Source organism: Condylura cristata, unplaced genomic scaffold, assembly GCF_000260355.1.
Source record: "Condylura cristata isolate star-nosed mole 26May11 unplaced genomic scaffold, ConCri1.0 scaffold00034, whole genome shotgun sequence".
Lineage (NCBI taxonomy): Eukaryota > Metazoa > Chordata > Mammalia > Eulipotyphla > Talpidae > Condylura > Condylura cristata.
The window spans coordinates 7,373,082-7,400,695 of NW_004567135.1; the positions used below are offsets into that span (position 1 = coordinate 7,373,082).

Below are 27,614 nucleotides of genomic sequence, written 5' to 3' on the forward strand. Positions count from 1 at the left end.
CAACTAACCCTAACCAACACGTATACAAGGAGGCAAATGACATACAGCAGCGCTCACAACCACAGACACGTGCACACCCAGTCCCACAGAAGCAGAAGCACGTGCTCTTGGCTCCCCGTGCACCAACTTCGTTTTTTCTGCTACAGATGTCCCCACCCCACCCCTCCACTGCACTCCTGCTCGACCCAGCCCGGATCCCTCTACCCTGCAGTGGGGGAGGTTTACCAGGCCCGAACCGGCGGCCCTGGGGCGGGTGTATCTCTGTCGAGGAGGGGGAGGCCCTTCCCTTCGGGGCGGAAGCGGCGCGCGCCGGCCTGGCGGATTTAGCTCTCGTCCTGGGAACATCTGGACAGAGCTGGGAGGGGCGTGCAGACAGGGTGAGCGCGGATTGGCTGCGCGGGAGGGCGGAGGCGGGGTCTGGGCGAGGGGCGGGGCGCACTGGCCCCTTTAAAGCCTTGACATCAAGAGGCGGACCCAGCACCCCCCTCCCCTTTCTCTGCCCCCCCCCTGCGCCCCCGAGCCGCGGCCATGAACCTGGCGGGTCCGGCCCGCCCTGGCCCAGTTCAACACCTGATTTCGGTGAGTTCCAGGCCTACTTGGATTTAAAGGGCGGCGAGCAGGGGGCGTCTGTAAGCCCCGGGCTCGGGTGGGGGATGTGGCGGGCAGAGCTCTCGTGGCAGCCCTGGGTCCGCCGAGGAGGCGCGGCTTCCTGCCGGGACCTCATTGCCAGCCTCTCAGTCCCGCCGCACTCTCCCTGGCGGGGGCGTGTGGGGGGGGGTTCTGGCTGCGATTCAGCCCACCCCCACCCTACCCCTTCCTGCCCCCCACACCATCCTCGCGCACACTCCATGGCCCCGGAAGGGAAACTTTCGGGAGCGGGGGGATGTTCCGGGAGCCGGACTCTCCCTCCCTCTGTGGAAGCACTGACCTTGCCCCGGCTGCGCACCTCACCCCACCCGCCGCCCACGGTCTGGGTACCGCTTAGCGGAGCCGGCTTGCTGCTGGGGGGGTGGGGGGAGCATCTTCCCAAAGCGCAGGCGCGGAGACGGGCCCGGGGCTCCCCTTGGCACTCCGTGCGGTCCGGGTGGCCTGGGGCGGTAGGGCGTGGGGGAGATGGAGCCAGGCGGGATATCGGGGTCCCCGGGAGCTCCCCTGCGTAGGCTTCGAGGGCCCGCGTGAAGAGTCTAGCGGGGCCGACCGCCGAGGAGAAGGTGAGGGAGAGAGAAGGGCTTGGCCGGGAGTAGGGCCAGGGCAGCGCCCTGGAAAAGCCCAGAGAAAGGGCTCTCAGGGTCCTGGCTGTGGTGGCAGAAGAATGCAGAGAATTTATCTGTGCCCGACACTCCCCTGGTCTAGTCCAGCTAGGAAAGCGGCTGTCCGAATCCCAGCCCCTCTCCTTATCCTCTGCTCAAGGCCCCGCGGTTTCCCCAGCCCTGGCACTGCCCCAAGGGCACAGAGGGCCCTGCCTCCCACAGGCCTGTTTTTTTCTGGTGTCTCTACGCTACCCACCCAGCCTGTCCAGCCGCTACTTCTTAAATGCTGCTTCTCAAAGGCTAGTGTTCCCCAAGAGCCAGGAGTCGCTGGCTATGGTCTCCTGCCTGCGAAAGCTGCGCTTACTCCTTCTCTGCGGCTGCTCTCCCTCCCCACGGTCCTCCCACCTAAGTGCAGTTGTGGGAAGCAGCTACCAGGGACTGGGGTGGTGCTGAGGGCCAGTGGAGGAGCGGCAGTGTCTAACTACCCTGTGGTCAGTACTTTTTTGGAGAATGCGCCAGCTGCCTTGGTGAGACCCTCTTGAGAGACAGTGTGCCAGCTCACTTGTCTGGCATGAAAGGAGACACAAAATTCGTTTTTTATATTGGTCTGAGAACACCCGGAGTCTGTGGGTTTCCTGCCTCAGAGAAACACATGCATTTCCGTCTGGGGACAATTCCCGTATAGTTCGTTTGTTTTCAGAGCCTGTGGGTTGTGTGTGAGGTGGTGTCTTCCCTCATGCCTGAAGTGGTGTGGGTGCTCCAAGGTCTCCTTCCAACTCAGGTCTTTGGAAGAGTGAGAGAGGCAGGGCCTGGGCTGTGGGAGGAAGGCTCTGCCACTCTGAGCAGGCAGGGGTCAGCGCGTTTGAGGACCGGACTGCTGCAGCGTGAACTGGGATCGGAGTTCTGCTCCCTGCTTTTCCTAGCTTGCTGTGTGACCTTGGCCAAGAGAGTTTGCCTCTGGGGCTTCTCCCATCTGTAAAATTCAGCAGTTGGATTAGAAAACGCTGAGATTCCCTCCTCCCACTTTTGACATCGTGGTCCCACTGGTGAATCTGGAGCGTGAAAGGCCCCAGGGAGGGTGGCTCAGGTAGAGGTAGGTGTCTGGTGATGTGCTTCAGAAGGCAGCTGCTCAGAGTTAGGACGTTGGGTGGAGGGAAGCAGAGTCCCTGGAGGGAAGCAGAGTCCCCTTTCCTACCTCAGAGTAGCCATTGTTCTGCTCATCCTCGAGTCTTGGGGTACAAACTCCTGCTGGCTGGGGTTTGGCCCACCCACCAAGGCTCTGGTGAGACATCTGGCCCTGGCCCGTCTTTGAGTTGGGCCTTCAGGGAGGGGTTGAGGGAGAAGGAGGCAGCCGAGGGCCAGCAGGGTAAGCACATTTCCCAGGAGACAGTCTGCATCTCCGCTGTTGGGACTTGTTTTAGGATCTGGGCCAGGGAGCGCAGCATACTCACCCACCCTGTCTGAAGAGGACAAGGAGAGACCCATTGCCGCTGCCCATCCCACCCTTTGCCCTGTTCACCTCAGTTCTGCGGTCACGCCCCCAGCTCCCAACGAGAGGCTTAAGGAATCGTCCCTGCTGCCCTTCTCAGCCCAGGCAGCCGCCCAGGTCTGCCATGCCAGGCAGGCAGCAGCAGGGAGAAGCTGCCCCAGCTGCGCTTCCCAGCCTCCTTCTCCTCTGTGGGTAGGGCTTTCTGAGGAGTCAGGCGCTCCAGGTCGGGACTTGCTCTCTAGCCCAAGTGCCGAGGGCCTTCATGTTCTCCTTGTTTGTTTTTAGCCCTGGTTTCCCAGGTGCTGAGGGGGTGTTGAAGTGGCTCAAGAAGCCACGGGATTGGTGGCATGCGGGGCACAGTCTCCTGCGTGGCTTTTCCCTTTGCGAGCCCTCCTGGCCCTGGGAACCCTTCTTCCCAGGCCCAGCTGCACGGAGGCGCAGGTTGGACCCCAAGGAAGCCTTCCTTGCGGCTCGGGGCCTGGAACAGGGAGGTCAGATGCCCAGGAAGAGTAACGGTGGCGTCCCTGTCAGAGTGAGGGATGCGGCTGTTGCTAGGCAGAGGCTGCTGTCTCCTCGTGGGGTGTGGCTCTGAAGCTGGCCAGCGGAGGCCCGCTGGAAGCAGGAGGAGAGAAAGGGCCCTTGCCTCATAACCAGAACAGGGGCCCTGGCCCCAGCGGCCCTGGGTCACAGGAGAGTCTCCCACCACCAGCGCCTCTGCTGGCCTGTTGCCCACGGCTCCTCCCCCAGGTCCTCACCCAACCCTGGCAGGCTCCTCCAGCCCTGGTCTGGCTGCACTAATAGACTGATTGGATTTTCTGTACTTAGAGTTTGAGGTTTTTTTTTTTTCATTGAACATGCAAATTTATGTAAATCAAGCTAGGATCTGCCATGTATCAAAACAACAGAGTCATAGGCTGGAAGGAATCCTGGAGATAGGTCCAACGCCCTCGCCTCGCATTAAAAATGGGAACCTGGAGTCCAGAGGGGGAAGTGATTCACACACGATATGAGTTCAGAGGCGGGGCTCCTGACTGATGGAGTGTTTACATGGGCCACTCTGCCTGCATTTCTAGTGCATGGGGAGCTGGGGGCGTGGGAGACCAGATTCAAACGGGGAGGGCATTTCTTGAGCCTGAGGTTGAGGAGAGCTTGCCCCTTGGAGGGTCAGTGCTGCAACCGAGCCCCAGAGGCCTAGTCAGCCCTACCATGCTGAAGAGAAACAGCATAAGATCCTTTAAAAGAACTCAATACTTTCTCCCAGCGCTGACCTGGGGCGTGGGAGACGAGGTCACGGGTTGCCGCCTGGCTGGGCTCTGGTTTCCCCAGAGCTGAGACTGCCTGTTTCCAGCGTCACTCATGGGCACGTAGTCAGCTGTGGAAGGTCTGTCCCGGCAGCTCTCCATTCCTTCAGCTGTGTCTCTGCTGCTTCCCTCCATGCAGGAGAACACCCTGGTCTTCTGTGACTGTTTTCCCACCCTCCCCTTGACTATCCCAACCTGACTCTTCTGCATCTTCCTGCAGTAGCGACAGCCGGGCAGGCCTTGCGGTAGGAGGAACTCTCTGGTCTAAGATCAGTACCCAGGGCTGCAGAGACGCGCTTGGGTCCCCGAGAAGGCTTCTCCCTGCTTCTTAAAATGCTCCGGGTCTGATCCACCCTCCTGGCTGCAAGGTTCCCTCCTGCTGTGTGTGTTGTGTTGATGTTTGGAGGATTGGGTCTCAGCTACTGAGGGGGGGCTGCATGGTTTGGGGCCTGGTGGACATACCACAACACTCCCAGCCTGCTCTGCATTACTTTAGGAGAGTGAGTGTGTGAGCCCAAGAACAGAGGCCGTGACACCAAGCCAGCATCACTGCCAGCCCTGCCGCAGAGAGGAAGGGACTGGTGGGGCTTCCCTGGAAACCCAGCTCTGGCTGACTCTGGAAGAAGTGCTGTCCTCAGCATCCTTCCAAACAGCAGGTCTCAGCTGACACCGTCAGTTCCTCGCCGCCTGGTGACCCCTGGCACCTGTCTTAGCTCTGCGTGAGGAGAAATCCTCTCCCTGGGCCTCAGTTTCCCAGCCCGTGCCGATGCATTAACAACACATCATCGCTGGGCTGTGGCACCGGCTCAGTAATTACCATTTTCCCAGCTCTGGGAGTTAAGCAGATGAAAGAGGCTCTGGGAGTCAGGCTGTTATTAAGGTGAATTATCACTGCTGTTATTACTGATTTCTAAAAATCCAGCAGCTGCTGAGAAGCGCCCAGTGAGGCGCAGCCCCCTGAAACTTGCACTGGCCCTTGAGCCCTGGGAGTTTCTCAGCCCGTGCTAAACTTCAAGAAGCACGTGTGTAGATGCTTTAAAAGGAGAAACTGCCCCACCCGGCAGCTCCTGCCGCTGTGAGACTGGAGCGGTGGGTCGGCTGGTGGTGCCGGTCCATGCTTCTCACTCAGGCAGGCTTGAAAATATCCCTCCCCGAAGACCCTCTGGGTAGGCCAACGATGAGGTTTTACCTGCAAGGGGCTGTGAGGGGCCCCAGAACTGTTGGGTGTGGCCCTGGGCTCTCAGCAGCTACATTCCCAGGGGCTGATTCACTTCACCCCCAGCTGGCTTGATGTGGGGGCTGTAATTGGCCCTTTTGTGTGGGGATCTGTTGAGACACCCCCAGTGCCTGCCCACAGCAGCCCCAGGCACTTGCAGGAGTTCACCCCACCTTACCCCCACCTGCCCAAACTCTCCCTGGCCCAGCCTCCCTGCTCTACCTTGCCCTTGGCCAGACCAAGTGAACCCCGCTCTTAGCCAGACAGAAGTGGCCCTGGCCACTCTCTGAATAGTCTGGTATATCGGGCCACACCCCAGGCGGGAGGCGCTGGCCCCAGCACAGGGGCAGGATCCTGGGAGCGAAAGGAGTGAAGGGGCGGGGGGGCTGGCACCTCTCAGCCACACTCATCTAGGCAGACCTGTCACCTCTCCTTTGCCCCAGCAACTGCTCTCCCTTGAGAGGAGAGTAGGTGCTGAGGGGGCACGCTGGAAATCACCAGTTGAGCGACTGCGCCTTCTAATATTTTATTTAAAGTTTTACATTATTTTTGTCACTGGATTTTTTACATAGTCCCCAAATCAAAATAACACAAAGCACTGAGCGATCCACTTCCCATCTCCCCCCTCTCTTCCCTCCACAGATAATCCCGTAGCAGTTTCTCGCACCCATCCCTTTTTGCACCACCAGACACAAATACATATTATTTCGCCCACCGGAAAGACAGCATGCCGTATGCTGTTTTCACCTGTCACGTGCTAGCTCTCCGGGCACGCTTACGTTCCTCCTTCCCCTGTCAGGTCTCCAGGTTCCGACCTTCACCGCCCACCCCAGGGGCCCCCCGTTGACCCCAGGCCTTGAGCAGGGACCATTCACCTCCAGATACTGAACCTGAGTCGGGTGCCAGGGTGTCGGCCAGCCGCTGCGGACTTGCTGCGGCCAGCACAGACTGCTGCCAGGGGCCGTGCTGACGCTGGCGTGCGGGGAGGTCGCCTTTAACCAGAGCATTGAGCAGTTCTAGAGGCACAGCTGCCATGGTAGTATGCAAGGAAGGGACAGGCTCTACGAGTGCATCGCCCTCCCCCCCGCCCCCCGTGTGGGGCCCTGTGTATCTTGCGGGGAGGCACAGAGTGGGCACAGCATGAAGCGGGGCCGTGGCTGGACCAAGTCTGCACCACGCCACCCCGTGACCTGGGAAGCTGTTTCTCAACTGGTCTTCAGTTGCTTCTTTCTCCCCAACAGCCCCAGTCTTGGGATGTCCTGAGCCAAGAATTTTATTATGTCCCAAACAAGAACCCCTTTCTCCAGCACCAAACAGTGCTGACAGTGCCCCGCCACCCCCACCCCCCCTCTATTTTCCCAGCTCTGGCCTCCTGCGCCTGAAGCCGAATCCTTCATTTTCCCTGTAGGCTGAGGGGAAGTTGGGGGCTGGGAGGGCATCTGCTTCTCACTTCCTCTGTAGACAGCACCTCACTTCCTGTCCCAGGGGCTAGAAGAAGGCTAGAGCACTTGGCTTTGCTGTCCTTTCCTCTGCCTTCCTGGGCAGCCTGTGGGCCCTGTGGGAGGGAGGCGGCATGGACGCCAATGGCTTCGCCCTCAGGGCCCGGCTGAGCTCCTCGCCCCACTTCACACAGGAGCCCTGTCTGGGCCACAGTCCCTTTCCAAACATGAGCTCATCCATCTCTTCTATGCCCTGCAGGAAGAGCGGAGTCAGCGAGAGTTCACCCCATTTTACAGATAGGAAAGCTGAGTCCCAAAGCTGTTCCAGGCTTCATGTGCTGTGGTCAAGTCAGAACCCAAATCCAGACCCGAATTGTGGGCTTTTAAGGGAATCTGATGAGCCCATTTGTGGGGAAACGAGCTACTTTCTCCTCCTAGGGCAGAGTGGCAGCTTGGGAAGTCACTGCTGGGCTCGAGCCACATGGCACCCACAGAGTCAACACTGAAGGTGCCCGTTTGGCCAGAGCCTGCTCCCTTTGACGAAAGAGGCCGAAATGTGAATGGGGGGGTGTGCACTCGGGGCTGCACATGGAGGGCTTGGAGACATGTGCCCAGATCTTCTGGGCCTGTGGCTGCAACCTGGGAGCCCGGCACTGTGCAGCCTCCCAGGCCCTGTTGTGTTGATCGGAGAGCAGATAGCCAGCCTCAGCCGTCCGCTCTGCTATCACCTCCGCTATCACTTCCAGGAGCCTCTCTGCCTGGGTCCTCCTTTGGGACCCAACACATGTTACACCCAAGATGTTGAAATGATGCTGACTCTCCTGTTCAGCCAGAGGAGAGGAGTAGCTGGCGTGGGCCAGGGACCAGGAAACTCTCACCTTCAAATGTCCTTCGATCCAGCTGTACTGAGTCATCCTGTTTCCATTAACACTGAGATTTTCTGCCTCTTTCTGTTTATGCCTCCCTCTGCCTGAAATGACCCTCTTCCTTTTCCCTTGTCCCTCAGCCCAGAATCTGAAAAACGCTCCCTGCTCCAGCTTAGTACTTCTCTCCTGAGTTTTAAAGTTCCTCACAAGACTTCTGTTGTGGAGCGCCTTCTTGGCCCAGCTGTTTACCTGCATGTCTTGCATCCTCTGCCAGACTCAAAGCTCCAGGAAGTCAGAGAAGAGCTGACATATCTCTGAATTGCACCCCAGTTTCTCAGCCGTGAGCCTCATCCTCAGTAATCTGTCCAAAAATAGCTGCAGAGTGAATAGATGAGTCCCACTTGCCGGACCCCCTCAGGCTGGGGAGTGGGCTGAGAGCTCGGAAGAGGTAAGATCACTGCTGGGGTAAATCTGAGCATGGCGCTGGCCCTGGCCCGCCCCTCAGTGTGGTTTATCATACAGGCCCAGAGCCGCTTCTGAGCGGGACAGTCGTGGGTCTTTAAGGAAACTTATGAGCTTGTCGTACCTTCTTGAACCTGCCCTTCTTTCTGGTCTTTGTCTGTCTGGGATGAAAGGAGGTCACTGCCAAGGTCACACGGCAGGCGTGTGAGGGGTGTACAGGCATACGAGGGGGTCTCCCTCTAACGGGGAACCCTGGAGAACAGGACACATGGTTTGAAGCCCTGGTCCCGCCGGAGGCGGACATCAGTGCAGGCCACAGCGGTCAGGACAGACTTTCTGCCCTGGGGCCGGCCAGCTCCGGGACCCACGGGGTCCTGGTGAGGGCTGGGTCTGCCCTCAGGGTCATGGAGGAGGACACAGTCAGATTTTCAGTTCTGGGAAGATTGCTCTGGTAGAACAAATTGGAAAAAGTGATTGTGGCGGGGAAAAATATAACATAAGCCCAGAGTGTCTTAGGGTGCCAGAAAATGAGCAATGTTTTTAAAAATGAGTAAGTTTTTTCAGATGAAGACATAGTGAAAGAACATAGTAGCTACTCTAAACGAAATCTAAATGACAGAAGCTAAAATTTAAGCAACTGTGATGATCCTATTGGATTATATTCTAAAGAATAAAATAAACATCCATGTATGTAATTAAGTAAATAAATGGAAGTGAAGGGACAGCCCTTCCTTATAGAAACTTCCAGTCAGTAAGTGGACAAGGACGGAGGGAAATGGTCATTAGAAGCCATAGCAAGAGCTGCAAGCACAGTCCACTGAGGACCCTGAAAACAACGGATGCAGTTAGGCAGTAACAGGAGACCTGTAAGGCCACGAAGCATTGTCTCTTACTCCTGCCACCCCAGGATTTACTCATTACAAAGGAAAAATACCAACTGCGTGGTGAAGACATCGCTCACCAGTGATGAAGGTTAGTTGGCATTGCCGGTGATGAGACATGGTCACCTCCCTACACCCCAAGATAATAAACACAGACCATGGGATTCTTTCCAAAAACTCACAACTTTAGTCTGATCAGAGGAAACATCAAACAGACCCACATTAGGAGACGTTCCCCCAAATACCAACCAGTTCCATTCTCAAGTGTCAAACCATGAAGACAACCCGTGGAAGTGTCAGAGTGTAGAGATCACAGAGTCGGGGTGACAGTCAGTGTGGGCTCCCGCGCTGAATCTTGGGGCAGTGGGGAAACGGGAAAGATTCCGATAAGCCTGTGGTTTCTTTTTATTTATTCATTTATTTGTTTGTTTATTAATGCACACAAGAACTGGTATAGCCAGAGGTGTGGGGGCGGGGGGTGAGAGGATTCACCAGAGACAGTGGGGAGCAGAACAGGCAGATCGACGAAGTACACTGCTGACGGGAGCAGCGGGCGGGTCAGGAGGGGTCTGCCGCGCCATGTGGGTCAGCGCCCTGGCCGGGATTGAACTTGCCCCGTCGTGGCTATGACAGCTTCACAGTGCTGTGCTTCAACCCATTGTACCACCAGGGAGGGCCCATGTGTGGTTTTTTTCTGTTAAAGAAAGATGTAGAACAGTGGATGAAACATGCTGCTCTGTCCGTTGGTTCTTTTAAATGGCTGCACACACGCAAGTAGGTGAGAGGTGGAAGGGTGTGGGCACAGCACTGCCCAGAGGCAGGGGGAGGGTGTCTATAAGTTATAGATCTGATAGAGGACTTACATCCAGGATATATGAACTCTTACCACTAGATGACCAAGAAAACCCAATTAAAAGGTGGATCTGGAAAGACGTTTCTCCAAGGAGGATTCACGGCTGTCTAATAAGCACATGAAGAGAGGCTCAGCACCACTCATCAGGGAACTATAAATCATTACCACGATGCGGTATCATTTCCCGCGAGGTGGCTGGGGTCAGCAATCAGACCGTAGCCAGTGTAAGGATGTGGAGAAGCTGAGCCCCGGATTGACGAATAGCGCATCTGTTAGGGAAGTTTGGCAACTCTGAGGTTGCTGACATGACCCAGCAATTCCACTGCTAAGAAATATACCCAGAGACATAGGAGTGTGTTCACACAAAAACTTGTGCACGCGTGCTCACAGCATCATGGTCCATAAGAGCCAAAGAGTGGAAACAACCCAAGTGTCCGCCAGCTGGGCGCATGAGGAAATGGCAGCGCCGACCGACCCCCGCTGCAGCGTCGGGGAGGGGGAATCACAGTGTAGAGAGGCCAGTCACGAGAGGCACCCGTTACATTATTCCATTCACGTGAAGTGTTCAGGACAGGGAGCCTAGAGAGACGGAAACTAGGTGAGTGGCTGCCTGGCGTTGGGGGTCACGGGGTGCTAGCTACAGGATGACGAAATGTTCTAGAATTGCCCCATCAGGATTATATGTTTCTGAAAATACGACAAGGCACTGAATTGTACTCTTAAAAGGGTGAGTTGTTTGGGGTGTGGACTGTGTCTTGAGGCTTTAAAGGGGGATGGCCCCCCCAGAGGCACCTGTGATCAGGCCCCTGTGGGATGCAGACGGGGCTGAAAGTATTGTTGGTTTGGCACCCAGGTGGCGGCTGCTGCAGTTGACCCAGGCTGAGGAGACAGAAGTGGGGGTGATTTCGTTTATGTATTTGTGTGGCAGTCTGGTCCTGAAAGGCAGAAGAGGGGGAGGTTGTTTCTGTCACGAAAGGTGTCTGGCTGTTAAGGTCGAGGGAAAGATCCCTTCAGGAGAAAGACAGTGAAGACATAATGGGACATGGACTCTGGGGTGAGGGCATCCCCGCTGCTCTGATTGGAGACCTTGGTGTCCTTGGGTGGGAAGAAGGAAATAGTGTGAGCAGAAGCCAGGGGACAGGCTCAGAGGGAGCCCCTGGAGGGGGGGCATGATGGGAGGTTTGAGGGTTCCCTCTGCTAGCCTTAATCCTCTGGGGAAAGGGGAGAGGGTGAGGGAGAGGCGTTGGGAGAGAGCAGAGCAGGTGTGACGCCATTGCGGAGAATGAGAGCAGGTCGGGCAGGCTGCCTTGCCTAGGTGTGTGGGCAGGTGTAGGTGTGCCTGGTGACCTGGCTGGGGTGGCTGTCCCTGGGTGGGGAGAAATAGTGTGAGCAGAAGCCTGGGGACAGCCTGCCCCAGCCTCTAGACTGTGGAAAGAAGCCCTGACTTAGAGCTCAGTCAAGGAACCTTCGATCACGCCCTGCCCTGTACAGTAACCACTAGCGCGCTGTGGCTGTGTCAGTTTAAATCCAGCCCCTCAGTCTCAGTCACAGTCCAAGTACTCGGTAGCCACGTGGCTATTGGCCGCCATATTTGTGGACAGCACAAAATAAACATTTTCATCACCGCAGAAAGTTCTGCTGGACAACACTGTTCTAGAAAAGTGCTTTCCAAGCTATTTGGCCTGAGGACCTCCCTCCAGAGCTTTCACTGTTATGAGTTCTACCGATTGACATTTAGTGTTCTATAAATTAGAACTGAGGGTTTTAAACATTGATTAGCTAGCCATTTGTTGAATGCATTGAAAAATAAGCCTATTACATATCAATGTCATTTATGAAGAATAACTGTTTCCCAAACAGAAAAGAACAGTGAATTCATTTTTGCACATGTGTCATATCTGACTTAGCAGAGAGAAACTGGGTTCTCCTAACTGCTGCTGTCTTCAGTCTGTTGTGATATCTCAAGTCACGGCTCTGGAAAATGCCACGACACACTCATGAGAGAATGAAACTCAGAAAGGCAGACAGTCTTAGTAGTAGTATAAAAAAATTACTCTGATCCAGTAAACTGCTTGGAAAGGGCTCAGGGCCCCGTCTTTGAGAATAACGGGTCCCTAGAATAATCTCCACTTGGCGTGAAAGGGTTTGTCCCCAGGGCAGAGTGAGTTGCCGGTCACTCAGCCAGCGGTCACAGAGTTGGGACTAGACTAAGTCTCCTGCCTTCCGGTCTGCAGCACCTTCAGCTGGGCCCAGCTGGGCTTGGGCCTGGGCCTGGGCTTGGCTGCGGACCCCCTGGCACTTGGCCCTATAAATAACCCCATTGTGTCTCTTGGAGCCCCTTCCCTGTCCCCACCCCCAGCAGCTGCTCTTTTTGTGCTGTGGACAGGGAACAGGAAGGATCCAATACGCTGAGGGGGTGGCTGGGGGTGAGGGGGATAACGGTGCTGAAATCTGTAAGCTTTTCGGGCTCATAACATGACTGAGCGTCCACCTGCCTCCCTGAAGTGGGGGACAGAGCCTGCTGTCCGCTTAGGAGAACTCGCCCTGTGGGACAGGCTCCTGGATGCCTGTGAAGAGGAAGTTGGACGGGGTGCAGGGGCCCCTTCCGCATGGACACATGCCTCTCAGAGCGCTATTGTATGTTGGTGCCAGTTGTCAGGAGGAGGGGAGGGAGGGGAAGGGACCGGTGGGAGTTCTTAGGGTAAGAGATGCTGTGGGCCAGGGATTAAGGTGGCCCTAGTGCCTCGGTCCTTCTGTGCCTTCCCACCACGTCGCAGGCCTGGTCTTGGCTGGGAAGGAGGTGTTTGCCGTGGGCACAAGAGTTGCTGTTTACAAGTGGACCCTTGGGTGCGACGGGGATCCCTGAAAGCAGCTGGGGGACGGGTGGGGGGGGCAGAGGGGGAAATGGTTGGTCGGTTTTAGGAATCATTCTGTTACTCAAGTGAGCTCCTCTCTGCTTCGCGCAGCTGCCCACCCCTCCCCCACCTCCTGGGCCCGGCTGCTCTCCCTAAAGGACTCTGGGGGAAACAGCTGGTGAGCGAGGGGCTCTCGGGGCCTGAGGTCTTGGCTAAGGGCCCAGAGGACAAGGGGCTTGTGGCCACTTCCCTGGCCCCTTCCTCCTTGGCCTGGACTCTGAATTCAGGGAGGAGGGGGAGGGGGTGGAAGCTGCAGAGCCCACTCCCGATCTGACTGGCTGAAGGCCGTGAGAGCTCCATGCTGACTAGGCTGAAGAGACAGCGGTCACCCAGATTCGCGCCACAGTTGGCCTGAACCGGCCAAGTCCTCAGCTTACCCAGCGGCCCCTGACTGCCAGCGAACTGCCCCCCACAGCTCAGAAGGACCATGAGGCTCCGCTCCTCTTCTCCCTCACACCCCTCTGCACTGAAGTCGCCTCGCTTAGAACCTGGCCATTGTCAGGCACGGGGCTGGCCGCCGGGCGCTCTGGCTGGAGAGGCCTCCAGCTCCATCAGGGTCGCCGCCCTGCGGCCCACCCCAGCCAGCGCGCTTGGCGTCGCGTTCCAGACCCGACACCTCGGCTGTGTTGCGGGCCCACTGGAGCCTGCTAGAAACCAGGGTCATCCCGAAAACCCAGAGGCGGGGCGGGGTGGGGGTTGTGGGGGTCCCTCCTTCCACGCTGGAGCTGAGTAGGGCTGCTGGGTCCTGAGGGAGGGTGGGGTGCGCAGCCCCAGGGAGAAGAGGCCCCCTGACACCCGCAGGGACCGCCATTGGGGAACTGATCGGACTCAGTTTTTTCCTCATGAGATTTAGACCCAAAACCCACACTCTAAAGGGCCAAATTCCGATCAGGCCCAGACTGGGAGCTGGAAATGGTGCTGTCCCTCAGCATCTTGGTGTTTCCCAGAGGAGGGCAAAGACGCAGGAAGTTCTCTTTTCACCTGCGAATCTTTACCTGAAACTCTGGCCTAAGTCATATCTCGCCTCTGGTCACCAACTGCAAAAGTAACTCACTTCCCGAGACACTTCGACTAGCAGGCTGGCACTTCCTGCGCCCACGAGTGCCCCCCCAGGCTCGGACAGAGCTCTTCTCCCCAGTGGGGCCGAGTCGCCGCCTGCTCCCTGCTGACATGGCCGAGCCCAGCCTTGGCCCGAGGCAGCCACAGACGGACTCTGGGAGCCGCCGGGCCCACACTGGGAAGCGGCAGCGGCCGCCACTCGGGGGGTGAACCTGGCCCCTCAACACGTGACCCCACACCTGCGCATCCACGGCCGACCCTCAACACCTGGGCTCACACTGACCTGGACACTTTGTTATTTTTGTTGTTTTTAGGAAAAGGGATTTTCCTAAGCCGCTGTGTCCCTCAGTTTGGTGTTTGTCGTGTGCAGAGCACAAAGACGGACTTGCCCTGCTCTGCTTTTTCCTGTTCCCTTTGCATCCCACTGCCCCCAGCCCCTCTTCCCCTGGAAGTGTCTTTTGGGGAAATCGTGGTGAGGAGAAGCTGTGACCCAGGGGGCCAGCCCCTCCTAGAGCCGCAGGACGTCTGGCCAGAGGGGGCCAGGGTGGACCTTTTGGGGTGGGGCGGGACCCAGTGCGTGGTGGGGGTCACCAAGGCCTTCTTTGGTTTTAACCCCTACTTGTGTGAGGAGGCTATTTCTTGGATTCTTTCTTTTTTCCTCCCATGCCTGTCCGTTTCTAAACATAGGAAACATGCTAACCTTCTGAGCAAAGGCAGTTAGACGCAAAACCTTTTTCTGATGCTAAAATACAGAGGACTTGAGGTGCTTGTACCATGGTCAAGAACAGTTGTCCTCTGCCTCCGGGCCTCCGAGATCCCCGCCCACCGTTGTGCTCACAGCAGCCACCTAGAAAGACGCCTTCTCCCTCTGCTGTTACCCTTCTCTTTCTCGGACGGACGTCAGGCAAAGAGCGAGGGCTGGGCTGACCCTGGGGCCGGGCTGGCGAGGGGCTGAGGAGGAGGGTGCCCAAGGGTGGGGCAGAGGCTGCTCTTAAATCCTGGGCACCACTGCGGGAGGCTCGGGCTCAGGGGTCTGGGCCTCGGCGCCCACGAGGCAGGATGTGGACGGCACCCGGGCGGAGACCCCCGCGAGAAGCCGCCCTTGGTCGAGGCCTTGCAAGGCCTGCAGACCTGCTCTCCGCGACAGGCCTGGGCCAGCTGCGCCCACCCCAGATTCTGTGGAGTCAGGCTCACTGCAGCTGCAGCTGTGCGCTGGGAGCCATGGCCTTTCTCCGGAGCCCAGGCGTCCAGGCCCAGGCAGAGCCCTTGCCCCTAGGCTGCTTCCGCACCCCGCCAGTGCCCCCTTAGCGGGCTTTGGATTCAGGTGCGATAGCGCCCGAGAACGTGCCCACACACCGCAGCAAGGCAAGGCCGCGGAATGTCGCAGCGCAGGTGTCGACGGCTCCTTTGTGGCTGTGAGGAGGAGGAAGGTGTGTTGTGGAAGTGCCCTGAGGCTTTGTGTTGCTGCTCTTGTCTGTCACTAGTGCCTGCGGGCTGCAGGCGGGGCCTGGCCCTGGCTCTTTGCTCCGGCCACTTCTCCCGTTCCAGACTTTCACCCAGACGTCATGCATCTGCCTCACTGTACCGTTCAGCGCCTGGCGCATACTTACCGGTTTATCTGTGTGGTTTCTGCCTCCCTGGGGAAGGAGGGCTCCCTGAAGGCAGAGCTTTCTCTGGGTATCATCCCTGTGGCCCAGCACCCCGTAAATGTTTGTGGAATGCATGGCTGACCTCGACTTCCTCTGTTTCTCCACAGGCAAGGTGACCATTCTGGCTGCTCAAGTGTGTGTGCCGGCCTGGGTGAGGGGCAGAGACAGGTGAGGGACCAGCAGCCTGTGAGCACTGGGGTGCAGGCTGAGGGTGGGCGAGGGGTGGGCGAGGCAGCCCCAAGGAGGCTGCAGGAGACCAAGCTCAGGAGCCTGCTTGCTGAGCTGTGAGGACTGAGCCTCCTGGGCCCTGGAGCTTTCAAGCCCCTTTTGTGGAGGTTCACTGGGTCCAGGAGGTGAGTGGCCTGTGGCAGACTGGTAACTGCCACCCATTTTCATAAGGAAGGGCCTTCCACCTGGTGTGACCTCTAAGGCATTGGTGCAGAAGAAGGAAATGAGTTCTTTCCTCCCACAGAGAAACTGAAGCTCAGGTGGTTGACCAGTCAGATAAAGCCAGCGGTGGCAGCAAGAGTTTGGTGTGGTGCCTGGGGCGGGACGGAGGAAGGGGATCAAGGGCCGGGCTGTGTCCTGTCGAGGCAGCGACACACCGGTCAGTCTCATTGTCAGTCCACCTCTTCCATGCCGGCTGTCGCACCACGAAGCGTGCTCTTACCCCATGATCTGGAACGGGAAGGAAGGACAACCGGCATCTGTCCTTCCCAGAGCTGGCGTCCCAGGGGAGACAGTGCAGACCGGGGCAGGAGCAGAGCTGACCCAGGCTTGGAGCGGGAGCCCCGAAGAGTGACTAGGAGGAGGCTGGGGCCGGGGGCCGACAGCCGGTACTGGCGAGCTGGGGAGAAAGCAGAGCCCGCCCACGCTGCTGGTGGGAAAGCCGACTGCTGGGCCATTTCGGAAAGTGGGGCGTCCTCTGTCCAAAGCTGGAAAAAGAACCGCCGTGTGCCCCAGCAGTCCCAGGTCCAAAGAATGTGAAGTCGCCGGTTTGGAGAATCACAGGCACCACAGTGTTTATTGCAGGCTTACGTGCAGGCCAAGACGCAGAAGCCCCCCGTGTCTGCTGACAGATGATTGGATGGAGATATGGAATCCGTACACAATTGAATGCTTGTCGGCTATAAGGAAAGATGAAATTTTGCCATTTACCACAAAATGGAACTCACGGGGACTATGGGAAATGAAATTAGGAAGATAAAGACATATTGGATGGTTTCACTTCTATGTGCAATATAAGCACGTGAACAGGCGAAATAAAAACAAACTCGTGGGCACTGACGGCCAAACCGAGGTCACCAGAGATGGGTGGGAGCCGGGGTGGGGGGTGGATGTGAGGCCTGATGGTGGGCGTTTGGTTTTGGCTTTAAAAAGAAATTTTTAAGAGGGAGAGGGGGTGTCAGAGACCCTGCCGAGGGCCAGCATTCGCTGAGAGCCTCCCTGGGGGCAGGGCCTGCCGTGCAGGCTGCTCAGCTCCAGCTGGGAGGACCCTGCACTCCTGGCCAGGGTCTGCGTGGCCTGTGACCAGGCACGTGCAGTGACAGGGCTCATGAAACAAAGCTCTGTTCCGAGGACGGGAGGGGTGTTTTGCCCCCGGCCGGGAGGCCTCGCCTGGCCCTGGCGTGCTGGTTACAATGTCTGCGATGCTCTGGCCGCCCTGACCTAACCCCCGAGAACACTGACCAGTCTCTTTTTGTTGTCCTCCTCCTTCTCCACTCACCTCCCGTGCCCTGGAGCAGCCCGCTGGGGCTTCTCTCACTTGCGGGACTTGATGTCTTTGGAGGCCATGGACCAGCTGGCGGGGAGTCCTGGGAACTCGAGGCCAGGAGACGGTGGCGATGGCGGCATGGAGCCAGGCACCTGCCAGGAGCTCCTGCACCGACTGCGGGAGCTGGAGGTGGGTCTGGGGCACAGCCCTCGAGAGCATGGGACAGGCTTCCCAGGTCCCCTCCTTCGCCAGCAAGCTCCTACCTCCCTTTCCCCAAAGGGAACCCGCCTTGGGGAAGACGACCCCCACAGCCTCCTCTTTGCCCTCTCGCTCCCTCCTGCAGGCAGAGAATTCAGCCCTGGCCCAGGCCAATGAAAACCAGCGGGAGACCTACGAGCGCTGTCTGGATGAGGTGTGTGGGCCTCCAGGGGGCTGATGCTGGGAAGCGGGGCACGGCCTTTCTGCGCTGGGCCGACGCTGGAGTGGCTGACGGCTTTGCCTGGGCTTTGTGTCTCCAGGTTGCCAACCACGTGGTGCAGGCACTGCTGAACCAGAAGGTAAGTGTCCCTGGACAGCATTCTCACTTCTGACCCCAAAGGCCCTGAGGAGAGACCTGAGATCCTGGGGACTCAGATGAGGCTTCCTGGGGACCCTGAAGCTGCTCAGCTGGGGGCCAAAGCGGGAGTTGTGGAAACAATCCCGTTGCCCTCCCACAATGGCACGTCGGACCGGGCCCTTCCCGCGTCGGACTGGGCCGCACCGCTCTGCCTGGTGGTGTGGTGGCCTGGTGGTGCGGTGGGCTGGTTAAGGCCACGCCTTTGAGCTGTGGTAACTTGGATTTGCACTGAACTGTTCCCTCGTGCTAGCCCCGGCTGGTTTCCCCGAGTTGTGATCACCCTGCAAGCTGCGTTGATGTGAGCATGAGGCAGCATCTAAATATTTACTCAAGGGCTGTGGGAAACTTCTTGGCATATGGGCCACTCTCATCCCCACTCTGACCCCAGGTCTTCCTGTGCCTGATGAGGCCCTTCTTTGATGTGTAGCGAGGAGTGGGTCGGCTTCAGGAACGGGAAAGATGCCAGAGGAAACGGGATTTACCTGCTCCCGGAAGTGGCAAACTTTAGAGACTTTCTCGTCCCCAAGACTGAATAGCTACGGGCAGAGGCAGGCTCGACTCCGGGGAGGGCTTGCCGGGCAGGGGTGCCCGCTGCTCCGTGCCCGGTGCTCACCGACCCCCCCATCTCTCTGCTCTGCTCTGCCTGGGCTGGCGCACAGGACCTGCGGGAAGAGTGCATCAAGCTGAAGAAGAGGGTGCTTGACCTCGAGCGGCAGAACCAGATGCTGAGCACCCTGTTTGGGCAGAAGCTCCAGCTCACGACGGGCTCCCTCCCCCAGGTGGGCCCAGCCTGCCCCTTCCCGCCACATCTGCCGGCTTCCTGCCCCGCCGCCCCGCCCTCATCCAGACCCTTCCTCACAGACACCTGCTGAAGCAGGCGGTCAGGCCTCTCCTCTCCCTTCGAGGTCTGCGGCCATCCCAGGAAGGCCCACCCGTCTGGCAGATGTGAGCCCCAGACGGGGTGGCGACGCCCTGAGCCTCCCCGGTTTGGCCATGCCCCACACCTGCTGGGTGCTCCCACCCCAGTGGGTGGCACCCCTTCTTATAGACACAGAGGGTTCTTGCTTGGTAGCACCCTGTGTGAGCAGGTGCAGGGGCTCAAAACATAACTATCCAAGCTGCCCGGGCGCCCTGGCCTCTGAGTGCCTCCACCCGGCCAGGGGCAGGAGGGGCCTGGTGTGAGGTGCCGCAGGGCACAGTGTCACCTGCAGGCACAGAATGGCCCCTCACACCGGGCCCTGCTTCCGGTCCTGACGTCCGCCTCGCCCAAGAGAAGGCTCTTAGGAGTGAATCCTGCCCAGTTAAGGTGTCACTTAGGCTCTGTCAAGAAGCCCCACACCTGGGGGACACACAGGGGCTGGGGGGGGGTCAGGAGCAACGCCAGGCATCTGAGGTAGACAGTGGGTTCTGGAGCCAGTCAGGACACCCTACCCCACGCCAACCCTGACAGAAAGAAAAGCACCTCTGTGTGTGTCTGAATTTGTGTGTCTGGTGCTAGTCAGGCAGCTCTGAGCAGCCTGTCCCCCGACTCCTAAGAGAGCCCAAACCCTAAGAGAGGAAGGCTCTCACTGCACCCCTGGGCAACTGCAGAGCTGGGTGAACTGATGGCAGTGACTCAGCACCCTGTGCTGGTCCGTCCCCACGACGGGGCACTGGAGCCCAGAACCCAGCCGCTGAGCTGACCCCACCCGTGCCCTTTGGGGAGCGCAGGAGTGTGGGTCACCCTTAAATGATGTGGTTTTGACTTGAGTTCTGGAGGCTGCTGGGGTCTGAGGCATTAGATTTATCTTCCCTAGACGTGGCATGACATCGTGGAAAGAGTCTGAGCCTCGGCTTCAGAGGAGTTGGGTTGGAGTCCTCCTTAGATAATTCTTAGCGGTGTGACCTCAGGTAAACATTCAACCTGTGAACATCGCTGTTCCCCTTAGAAATCTGAATAAAAAATACCTGCATTGCATGTTGTCATGAGGATTCAGTGAGGTTCTGTCCAGCTCCTGACGCTCGGTGGGGAGTCGGGAAATGGCAGTGTTTGTTCATGCTCCTACCGAGCTGTGCTTCGCTAGGATGAAAGTTCTACCATTGAGCAAACATTGAGGCTAACTGTGAGCACTCTGCCAGAACAGGTGGAGTTGGGCGGAGCAATGGGGTCTTCCCAAGGCTATGGCCCGTGTGGAGTGGGCATAACCCTCTCTTAGGGTTTGGGGGTGAGGGCGCGTCTGCAGACAGCCCGAGTGCAGAGGGGAGGGGCCGCCAGAAATAGGTGGGGGCAGGTTAGCTTAAGGAGATGGCACTGGGCCTCAGCCAGGGTGGATGGGAGATTTAAAGTGGGAGGGGGGCTGGTGGTGCAGGGGTTAAGTCTCAGCACAATCACCCCTGTAGCCTGAGTTCAATCCCCGGCCAGGGAGTGACCCACAGGGCGCAGCAGACCTCTCCTGTCCCGTCCGCTGCTCCCCTCAGCACATTTCAGTCAGTCTGTCTGTTCTGCTCCCCACTCTGTCTGGTGAGTCCTCTCAACCCCTGGACCTCTGGCTTGTACCCCAGTTTTTGTACCCAAAAATAAATCTTAGGCAGAAGCAGGTACCAGATAAGATATGGTTAAAAGTGAAGTGTAGTGTGGGCTGGGGAGAAACAAGCAGGGAGCCCAGGGGGCAGCAGGCCGTCCGGCTGGCCTGGGGCGGAGGGTGCGGGCGGGAGGAGCAGCACGTGCCACGGAACTGGAGCGGTGGCAGAGGAAGAACCGGCAGGCGGGCCTGGAGCCTCAGTGAGGGGCCAGCTTGTCTCCGGCGGCGCTGGCCTGGCGTAGGAGACTGAGCACGGAGACTTTAGGCTGAAAAAAACAGATGCTTTAGGCTGTCTTGTGCTTAGGAAATTGAAAAATCCCAGATGGGGCAGGGAGATGGGCCTGAGCAGGGACATCCGGGATCTTGCCAGGAGGCGCAAGTGGCCACTGATGGACGGCCGAGGTGAAGGCCAAGGGGCACTGCAGACGGTTTTAAAAGCTGTAGGGAGGGAGACAGGAAGAGCTAAAGCTGTGTGGCACCTAGTGGAAAGGCCTGGGAGGAAATGCGTTTGCCCTGGTTGAATGCTCTAGCACTTACAGGGAAGGGCAGCTCGCCCTGTCCGAAGTGGGAGGCCTGACAGCAAAGCAGAGCGATCTGGGGGCCCGTGCTGGCCGTGGGCCCAGGGAAAGGGCACTCCTTCCCTGAGCTCCCCGACCAGGCCCACCCCCAGCCCCCACCACCAGGCTTGCGCTGTCTTCATCTCCCGGGTCCTGAGCGCCTAAGATTCTCCCCACCACGTGTGGGGACCGTGAGGGACAAGAGCTGCCCTCGGCCCGGAGCCAGCCCCAGGCTCACACCTGGAAGAATGTCTTCCTGCCCCTGGACGGGAAGCCGAACTCATGAGGGCGTCTGGGCCTGGGGCCAGACAGCCCCTGTGCTGACGCTCTGTCTCCTGCAGATCCCACTCACCCCACTCCAGCCGCCGTCAGAGCCGCCGTCCTCGCCGTCCGTGAGGCCCGTCGAGGGAGCCGCTACTCTGCTGCCGCCCGGGCGCTGTGCTGGGCAGAGAGAGGTAGGAAGCTGGACACAAGGTCTTGCCAGTCGATGTCCCGTTGCTGTTGCCTCCGGGAGGCTAGCGGGGAGGGCTGCTTCCCCTTGCAGATTCTTGTCCAGGCCAGAAGTGGGAACCCACAACTGTCCGCATCACCCCAAGGAAAGCACGTGCCTGCCCGAGCCGTGGGCCTTGAGCAGACGGCCGGTGCGGCGGTCATCGCTAATGCTTCCTGCGCGCTTGCTCTGCACACCTGCGTCTCGCTTATTCATGAAGTCAGACGTAATCATCACCCCATTGCCAGACCATGCAGTAAACCCAGAGCCGCACTGAGTTGCCGGAGGTCACGTAACTAGTCAAGTGGCACTGGGACTGGAACCTGCACGGCCGGGTTCCTAAGGCCAGGGAGCGCCCACTGCCCAGAGGGCGCCGAGCCAGAGACGGGACCTGGCCGCCGCGGCGGGGAGGCCTTGCCAGCCGGTCGTTCACATCCCCTCTCGGGGGGAGGCGGGTCGGCGGGTCGGCGTTCTGGCCTTTACCTTCAGTGACTGATGGGACTTGACGACGTCTCAACCCCCTCTTGAGTCTAAAAATGGACGGGCCTCCCCGCCTGGGGCGAGCCTGACTCCCCACCTACGTGCTGCACGAAACAGCAGTGGGGCATGTAGAGAATGAGGGGTTGGGATAGCCAGGAAAGGAGGTCAGGTGCCCACCGAACCCCAGGTTGAAGGGCCAGTGCCCCTCCAGGGTCGGCATGTCCGGGAGCGTCCGTTTCTTTTGGGGACTCGGGTCCAGCCACACCGACGCTGTGCCAGCACACGGCACATGGTTTCCTTTTCCCGCCATTTCTCCCCCAAGGTATGCTGGGAGCAGCAGCTTCGGACGGGAGGCCTGGGACCCCCAGCCACCCCGCCTCCCGTGCTGGACGCCCTGTCCCCGTTTCTGCGCAAGAAAGCCCAGATCCTGGAGGTGCTGAGAGCCCTGGAAGAGACTGACCCCTTGCTTCTGTGTTCACCTGCCACCCCTTGGCAGCCTCCGGGCGAGGGGCCAGGCTCCCCAGAGCCCATCAACGGCGAGTTGTGTGGCCCACCCCAGCCGGAACCTGCACCCTGGGCCCCCTACCTGCTACTGGGCCCCGGCAGCCTGGGAGGCCTGCTGCACTGGGAGCGCCTCCTGGGGAGCCTGGGGGAGGAAGAGGGCGCCGGCCGCTCCTGGGGTCCCGGGAGAGGCTGCTCCCCCCAGGCCCAGGGGCCCAGCTGCACCCCGCCCTGTGCCCCAGGCAGCAGTTCGTCCTCTTCTTCCGATGAGGCAGGTGACCCGAACGAGGCGCCCAGCCCTGACACTCTGCTTGGGGCCCTGACCCGGAAACAGTTGAACCTGGGCCAGCTCCTCGAGGACACAGAGTCTTACCTCCAGGTCTTCCTGGCTGGAGCTGCAGGCCCTCTCAATGGGGACCACCCAGGTCCTGGGCAGCCAGCCTCCCCAGAGCAAGGGACCCCACAGCTGTCCAAGTCCAAAGGCCTCCCCAAGTCTGCATGGGGTGGGAGTACCCCAGAGGCCTGCAGGCCGGGCTTTGCTGCTACCTCAGAGGGCCAGGGGCCTCTGCCCTTCCTCAGCATGCTTGTGGGTGCGGGGGATACCCCCCTGGGCTCCCGGCCTGGCCACCCCCACTCCTCATCTCAGGTGAAAAGCAAGCTCCAAATCGGCCCCCCTTCCCCCGGGGAAGCCCAGGGACCCCTTCTGCCCTCTCCAGCCAGAGGCCTCAAGTTCCTAAAGCTGCCTCCAGCCTCGGAAAAGGTGCCCAGCCCTGGAGGGCCCCAGCTCAGCCCGCAGCTCCCTCGGAACTCCCGAATCCCCTGCCGGAACAGCGGCTCGGACGGCAGCCCCTCCCCACTGCTGACCCGCAGGGGCCTGGCCGGAGGAGAGCTGTCCCCGGAGGGGGCGCAGGGCCTGCCCGCCGGCCCTTTACCCTGCTCCACAAGCCCGGACTCTGCTCAGCTCAGGCCACCCCAGCCAGCCTTGAGCGCCACGCTGTCCCCGGGCCCAGGAACATCCCCCTGCTATGAGACTATCCTGGACCTTTCCCGCAGCACCTTTAGGGGCCCTTCCCCGGAGCCTCCCCCATCCCCACTACAGGCGCCCAGCTACCCGCAACTAACTCTGGAGGTGCCGCAGGCCCCAGAGGCCCTCAGAAGCCCCGGGGCTCCCTCTAGCCCTTGCCTCCCAGAATCCTGCCCCTACGGGAGCACCCAGGAGAAGAGCTTGGAGAAGGCAGGCTCCGAATCCCCCCACCCCGGCCGCCGGACTCCAGGCAGCTCGTCCAAGAAGCCCGCGCAGGGGGCCGGCCGGCGACCGGGGGACGCTGCCCACACGCCCCTGCGGGACAGGCTGACAGCCCTGGGGAAGCTGAAGACTGGCCCCGATGGGCCTCAGGGCTCGGAGAAGAATGGGGTGCCGGCCAGGCCTGGCACCGAGAAGGCCCGGGGAGCAGGACGATCAGGGGACGGCACGGGAGACACGGTGTCCCCCACCCCCAGACCTGAGCAGCCAGAAGCCAGAGGGGCTCTGCGGGGGGCGGTGGCCTTAGGCACCAGCAGCCTGAAGCAGCAGGAGCCTGGGATCCTGGGGGACCCTGGGGCCCGAGTGTACTCTTCCCACTCCATGGGCGCCCGGGTGGACCTGGAACCTGTATCACCAAGGAGCTGCCTCACCAAAGTGGAGCTGGCCAAGTCCCGGCTGGCAGGGGCTCTGTGCCCCCAGGTACCCCGCACCCCTGCCAAAGTGCCAACCTCAGCCCCCAGCCTGGGCAAGCCCACCAAGAGCCCCCACGGCAGCCCTACCAAGCTGCCTTCCAAGTCCCCCACCAAGGTGGCGCCCCGACCTTTGGGCCCCCCAGCTGCCAAGGAGCCCCCCAAGCCTGACAAGGGCAGGGGCCCGTCTTGGACAGATTGCAGCAGCCCCCCGGCCCCGCCCACGTCCCCGGCGCCCGACCCCACCGACCCAAGCCAGGGCCCCGAGGGGCGGGCGCCCCACTCGGCCATCGAGGAGAAGGTGATGAAGGGCATCGAGGAGAACGTGCTGCGGCTGCAGGGCCGGGAGCGGGCGCCGGGCACCGAGGCCAAGCACCGCAACACGAGCAGCATCGCCAGCTGGTTCGGCCTGAAGAAGAGCAAGCTGCCGGCGCTGAGCCGCCGCACGGAGCCCGCCAAGAGCAAGGACGGGGCCGGCGGGGGCTCCCCGCTCCGGAGGGAGGTCAAGGTGGAAGCCCGGAAGCTGGAGGCCGAGAGCCTCAACATCTCCAAGCTGATGGCCAAGGCGGAGGACCTGCGCCGGGCGCTCGAGGAGGAGAAGGCCTACCTGAGCAGCAGGGCCCGGCCGCGGCCCGGGGGGCCAGCCCCGGGGCCCGGCGCAGGCCTGGGGCCCGTGCAGGGCCAGCTGGCCGGCATGTACCAGGGCGCAGACACCTTCATGCAGCAGCTGCTCAACAGGTGAGGGCCAGGGCAGCGCCCGGGTGCTCGGTGGCGGGGGCACTGTCCTCCGTGGCCACGCCTGGAGCGGAGCTGGGGCTGCCTTCCCGGGGCGCTAGGCGGGCGAGTACCAGCGTCGGGGGGGCAGTGGCCTGGCGTGCAGGAAAGGTGAAGGACACAAGCCCGAACCCCGCCTGGGACAGTCGGCGTGGACCTGGGGTCTGCTGTCTAGGCCAGACCAACCCCTAGCTCTGGGGACAGCTCTCCCACTTCGCCTGGAGTTCCTGGTCCCCTGGGAACTGCTGTGCAGTGTCAGAAGGAATAGCTGGGCAACCAGCAGGGTGGTGTACCCTTCCCCGGGGTGGGGGGCAGCGGGGCCCGCTGATCCAGCACCTGTGGAGGGAGCGGGGGTGTCTGGCAGGCCCGGCCTCCCTCAGCCCTGTGCCCTGCTGCCCTAGGGTGGATGGCAAGGAGCTGCCACCCAAGAGCTGGCGGGAGCCCAAGCCCGACTATGGCGATTTCCAGCCAGTGTCCTCTGACTGCAAGACCCCCTGGCCAGCCTGCGGGGCCCGAAACGGCCTGGTGGGTCCTCTTCAAGGCTGTGGAAAGCCTTCCGGAAAGGTAGGCGCTTGGGAGGGAGCGAGGGCTGGGCAGGAGGCCAGGCTCGGTGGCGCTGGGGGCCTCACCTGGGGGCTTCCCTCCACTGGGCTGGGGGCTCGGGACCATACTCCAGGGACCTCCTGGCAGAGTTTGGGGGGTGTTTGGGCTGCGGGAGGTTTGGGCCCTGAGGCCACGTGTGTCCCCACAGCCAAGCAGCGAGCCTGGGAGGCGGGAGGAGCTGCCCTCGGAGGACAGCCTGGCCGAGCCGGTGCCCACCTCGCACTTCACAGGTCCGCAGGGCTGGGGTCAAGGCTGAGACCTGCCCCTGTCTCCCCCCCCGCCCCCCCGCGCCCCCGTCACTGCAGCAGGTGCCAGGCCAAGGGCCCCTCCATGTCAGGCACAGGGTGGGCACTGGAACTGCAGGATCAGAGGCCTGCCCACCCTCGGGGGGGGCCTGCTCCGTCTCCCCTTCCTCAAGCCTCGCGAGGGCCAGCGGGATGAGGGGCCGGGGCAGCGAGCCAGAGGGCAGAGCGGCCGAGCCGCCCCCAGCCGCTCAGCCTGGACTCGCTGCCCCTCCCAGTCTGCGGCTCCTTGACGCGAACCCTGGACAGTGGCATCGGGACCTTCCCGCCCCCGGACCACAGCAGCAGTGGGACCCCCAGCAAGAATCTTCCCAAGACCAAGCCTCCCCGACTGGAACCCCCGCCTGGGGTGCACCCCGCTCGGCCCCCACCCCTGACCAAAGTTCCCCGCCGCGCCCACACCTTGGAACGTGAGGTGCCGGGCCTGGAGGAGCTCCTGGTGAGCGGGCGGCACCCCAGCATGCCGGCCTTCCCCGCGCTGCTCACCGCCGCTCCCGGCCACCAGGGCCACCAGGCCTGCCCTGACGGTGAGTGTCCCCCACGGGGGCGTCCCGCGCGGCCTGCCGCCTCCGCTGCTCACGCCCGCCTCCCTCGGACAGATCCCTGTGAGGACCCCGGCCCGCACCCTCCCGCCCAGCTGGCCAAGAACTGGACCTTCCCCAACGCGAGAGCGGCCGGTGGCTCCTCTGACCCCTTCCTGTGCCCACCCCGACAACTGGAGGGACTGCCCAGGACCCCCATGGTGAGCTTGGCGGAGGGGAATGGGAACAAGAAGGGGGGCTGAGGGTGAGGGGACGACACGGGGTGCCCTCCCTGGGAGCAGGACGAGTGGGAGAGCCCCTGAGGGCCCCCCGGCCACCCGCTCGCCTCTTGGGGGCAGGGTTCTGGCCTGCCCAGGCCGCGCTGGGGCCTGCCCACCGTGTCTGCCTGCTTCCCCGCGGGGCGCCCGCCTCTGGGCCCCGCTGTAGTCCCGCAGCCGGGGGTCAGAGCCCCAGGTGGAGGGGAGCTTCCCCCCCGAGCAACCCCATCTTTCCCAGGTCCTGCCCGTGGACCAGAAGCGGAGCCTGGAGCCCAGCCGCCCGGCCCCCACGCCCCAGGGCTCAGCGTTTGGGGGTAGCCGTACCCCCAGCACTTCGGACATGGGTGAGGAAGGGAGAGTGGCCAGTGTGGGCCCCCCCGGGCTGGAGACCTCAGAATCTCTCAGCGACTCGCTCTATGACTCGCTCTCCTCCTGCGGGAGTCAGGGCTGAGGACTGTGCCACCGGCCCCTGAGCTGGGGGCCACAGACTGGACTGGCTCTCCTCAGGCCCTGGCCCTTCGGCCCAGTGGGGCCTCCCTGAAAGGACCAAGGAGGCAGGTGGATAATAGGGTGAAGGGGTCCCTGGAACCCCACCGCCCACTGCTGCTGTGGAGGAGATAACCGCTCTCAGCTCAGGGAGGAACTCGCCCTGGTCCCTTCTCTCGCCAGAGTAAGGCTCTTCTGGGGACGGGAGTCCAGCACCGCTGTGCCAAGCTCCCAGCCCCCTCTCCAAGCTAAACCATCTTGTGGTGCTGGGCTTCCTGCCCACCAGCTGTGCCATCTCCACCCAACCTGGCTGCTGCCCACCCCAGAGCCCCGTGGGGCCAGTCCAGAGGCCCCGAGCTGGTCGAGTTTGGGGCCAAGGGGTCAAGTTGCCTTCTCTGTCTCTCCTGGTCCTCCCTGCTGTCTGGACGGTGCTGCCCCCCTCCCCCGCGCCCCGTGTCTTCGGGGTCCGTTTGTCTATCTTTTTTTGTGTTTTTTTAATATTAAATAAAGCACCTAGCCCCGCTCCCAGCCATGCCCTTCCCGCACTATGGTTAACTTATCTGTCATTAAAAACATGGCGCCTCTGCTTCCAGCCTCTGCTTCTGCTGTACCCCAATAAAACATGGAGGCCCCTTCCA

General features: G+C 60.7%; 1 protein-coding gene across 1 annotated transcript; it reads left to right on the forward strand.

Moving 5' to 3' along the window:
* The first annotated feature begins 496 nt into the window (after nucleotides 1-496).
* Nucleotides 497-27,614, forward strand: NCKAP5L (NCK-associated protein 5-like). Its single transcript, XM_004692772.2, has 13 exons — nucleotides 497-579; nucleotides 15,488-15,548; nucleotides 17,126-17,283; nucleotides 17,438-17,506; nucleotides 17,613-17,651; nucleotides 18,370-18,489; nucleotides 21,170-21,283; nucleotides 22,121-24,750; nucleotides 25,188-25,350; nucleotides 25,538-25,619; nucleotides 25,910-26,218; nucleotides 26,291-26,433; nucleotides 26,729-27,614. Exons 3-13 carry the CDS (start codon nucleotides 17,158-17,160, stop codon nucleotides 26,939-26,941), a joined length of 4,008 nt encoding a protein of 1,335 aa, XP_004692829.1. The 5' UTR covers nucleotides 497-579; nucleotides 15,488-15,548; nucleotides 17,126-17,157; the 3' UTR covers nucleotides 26,942-27,614.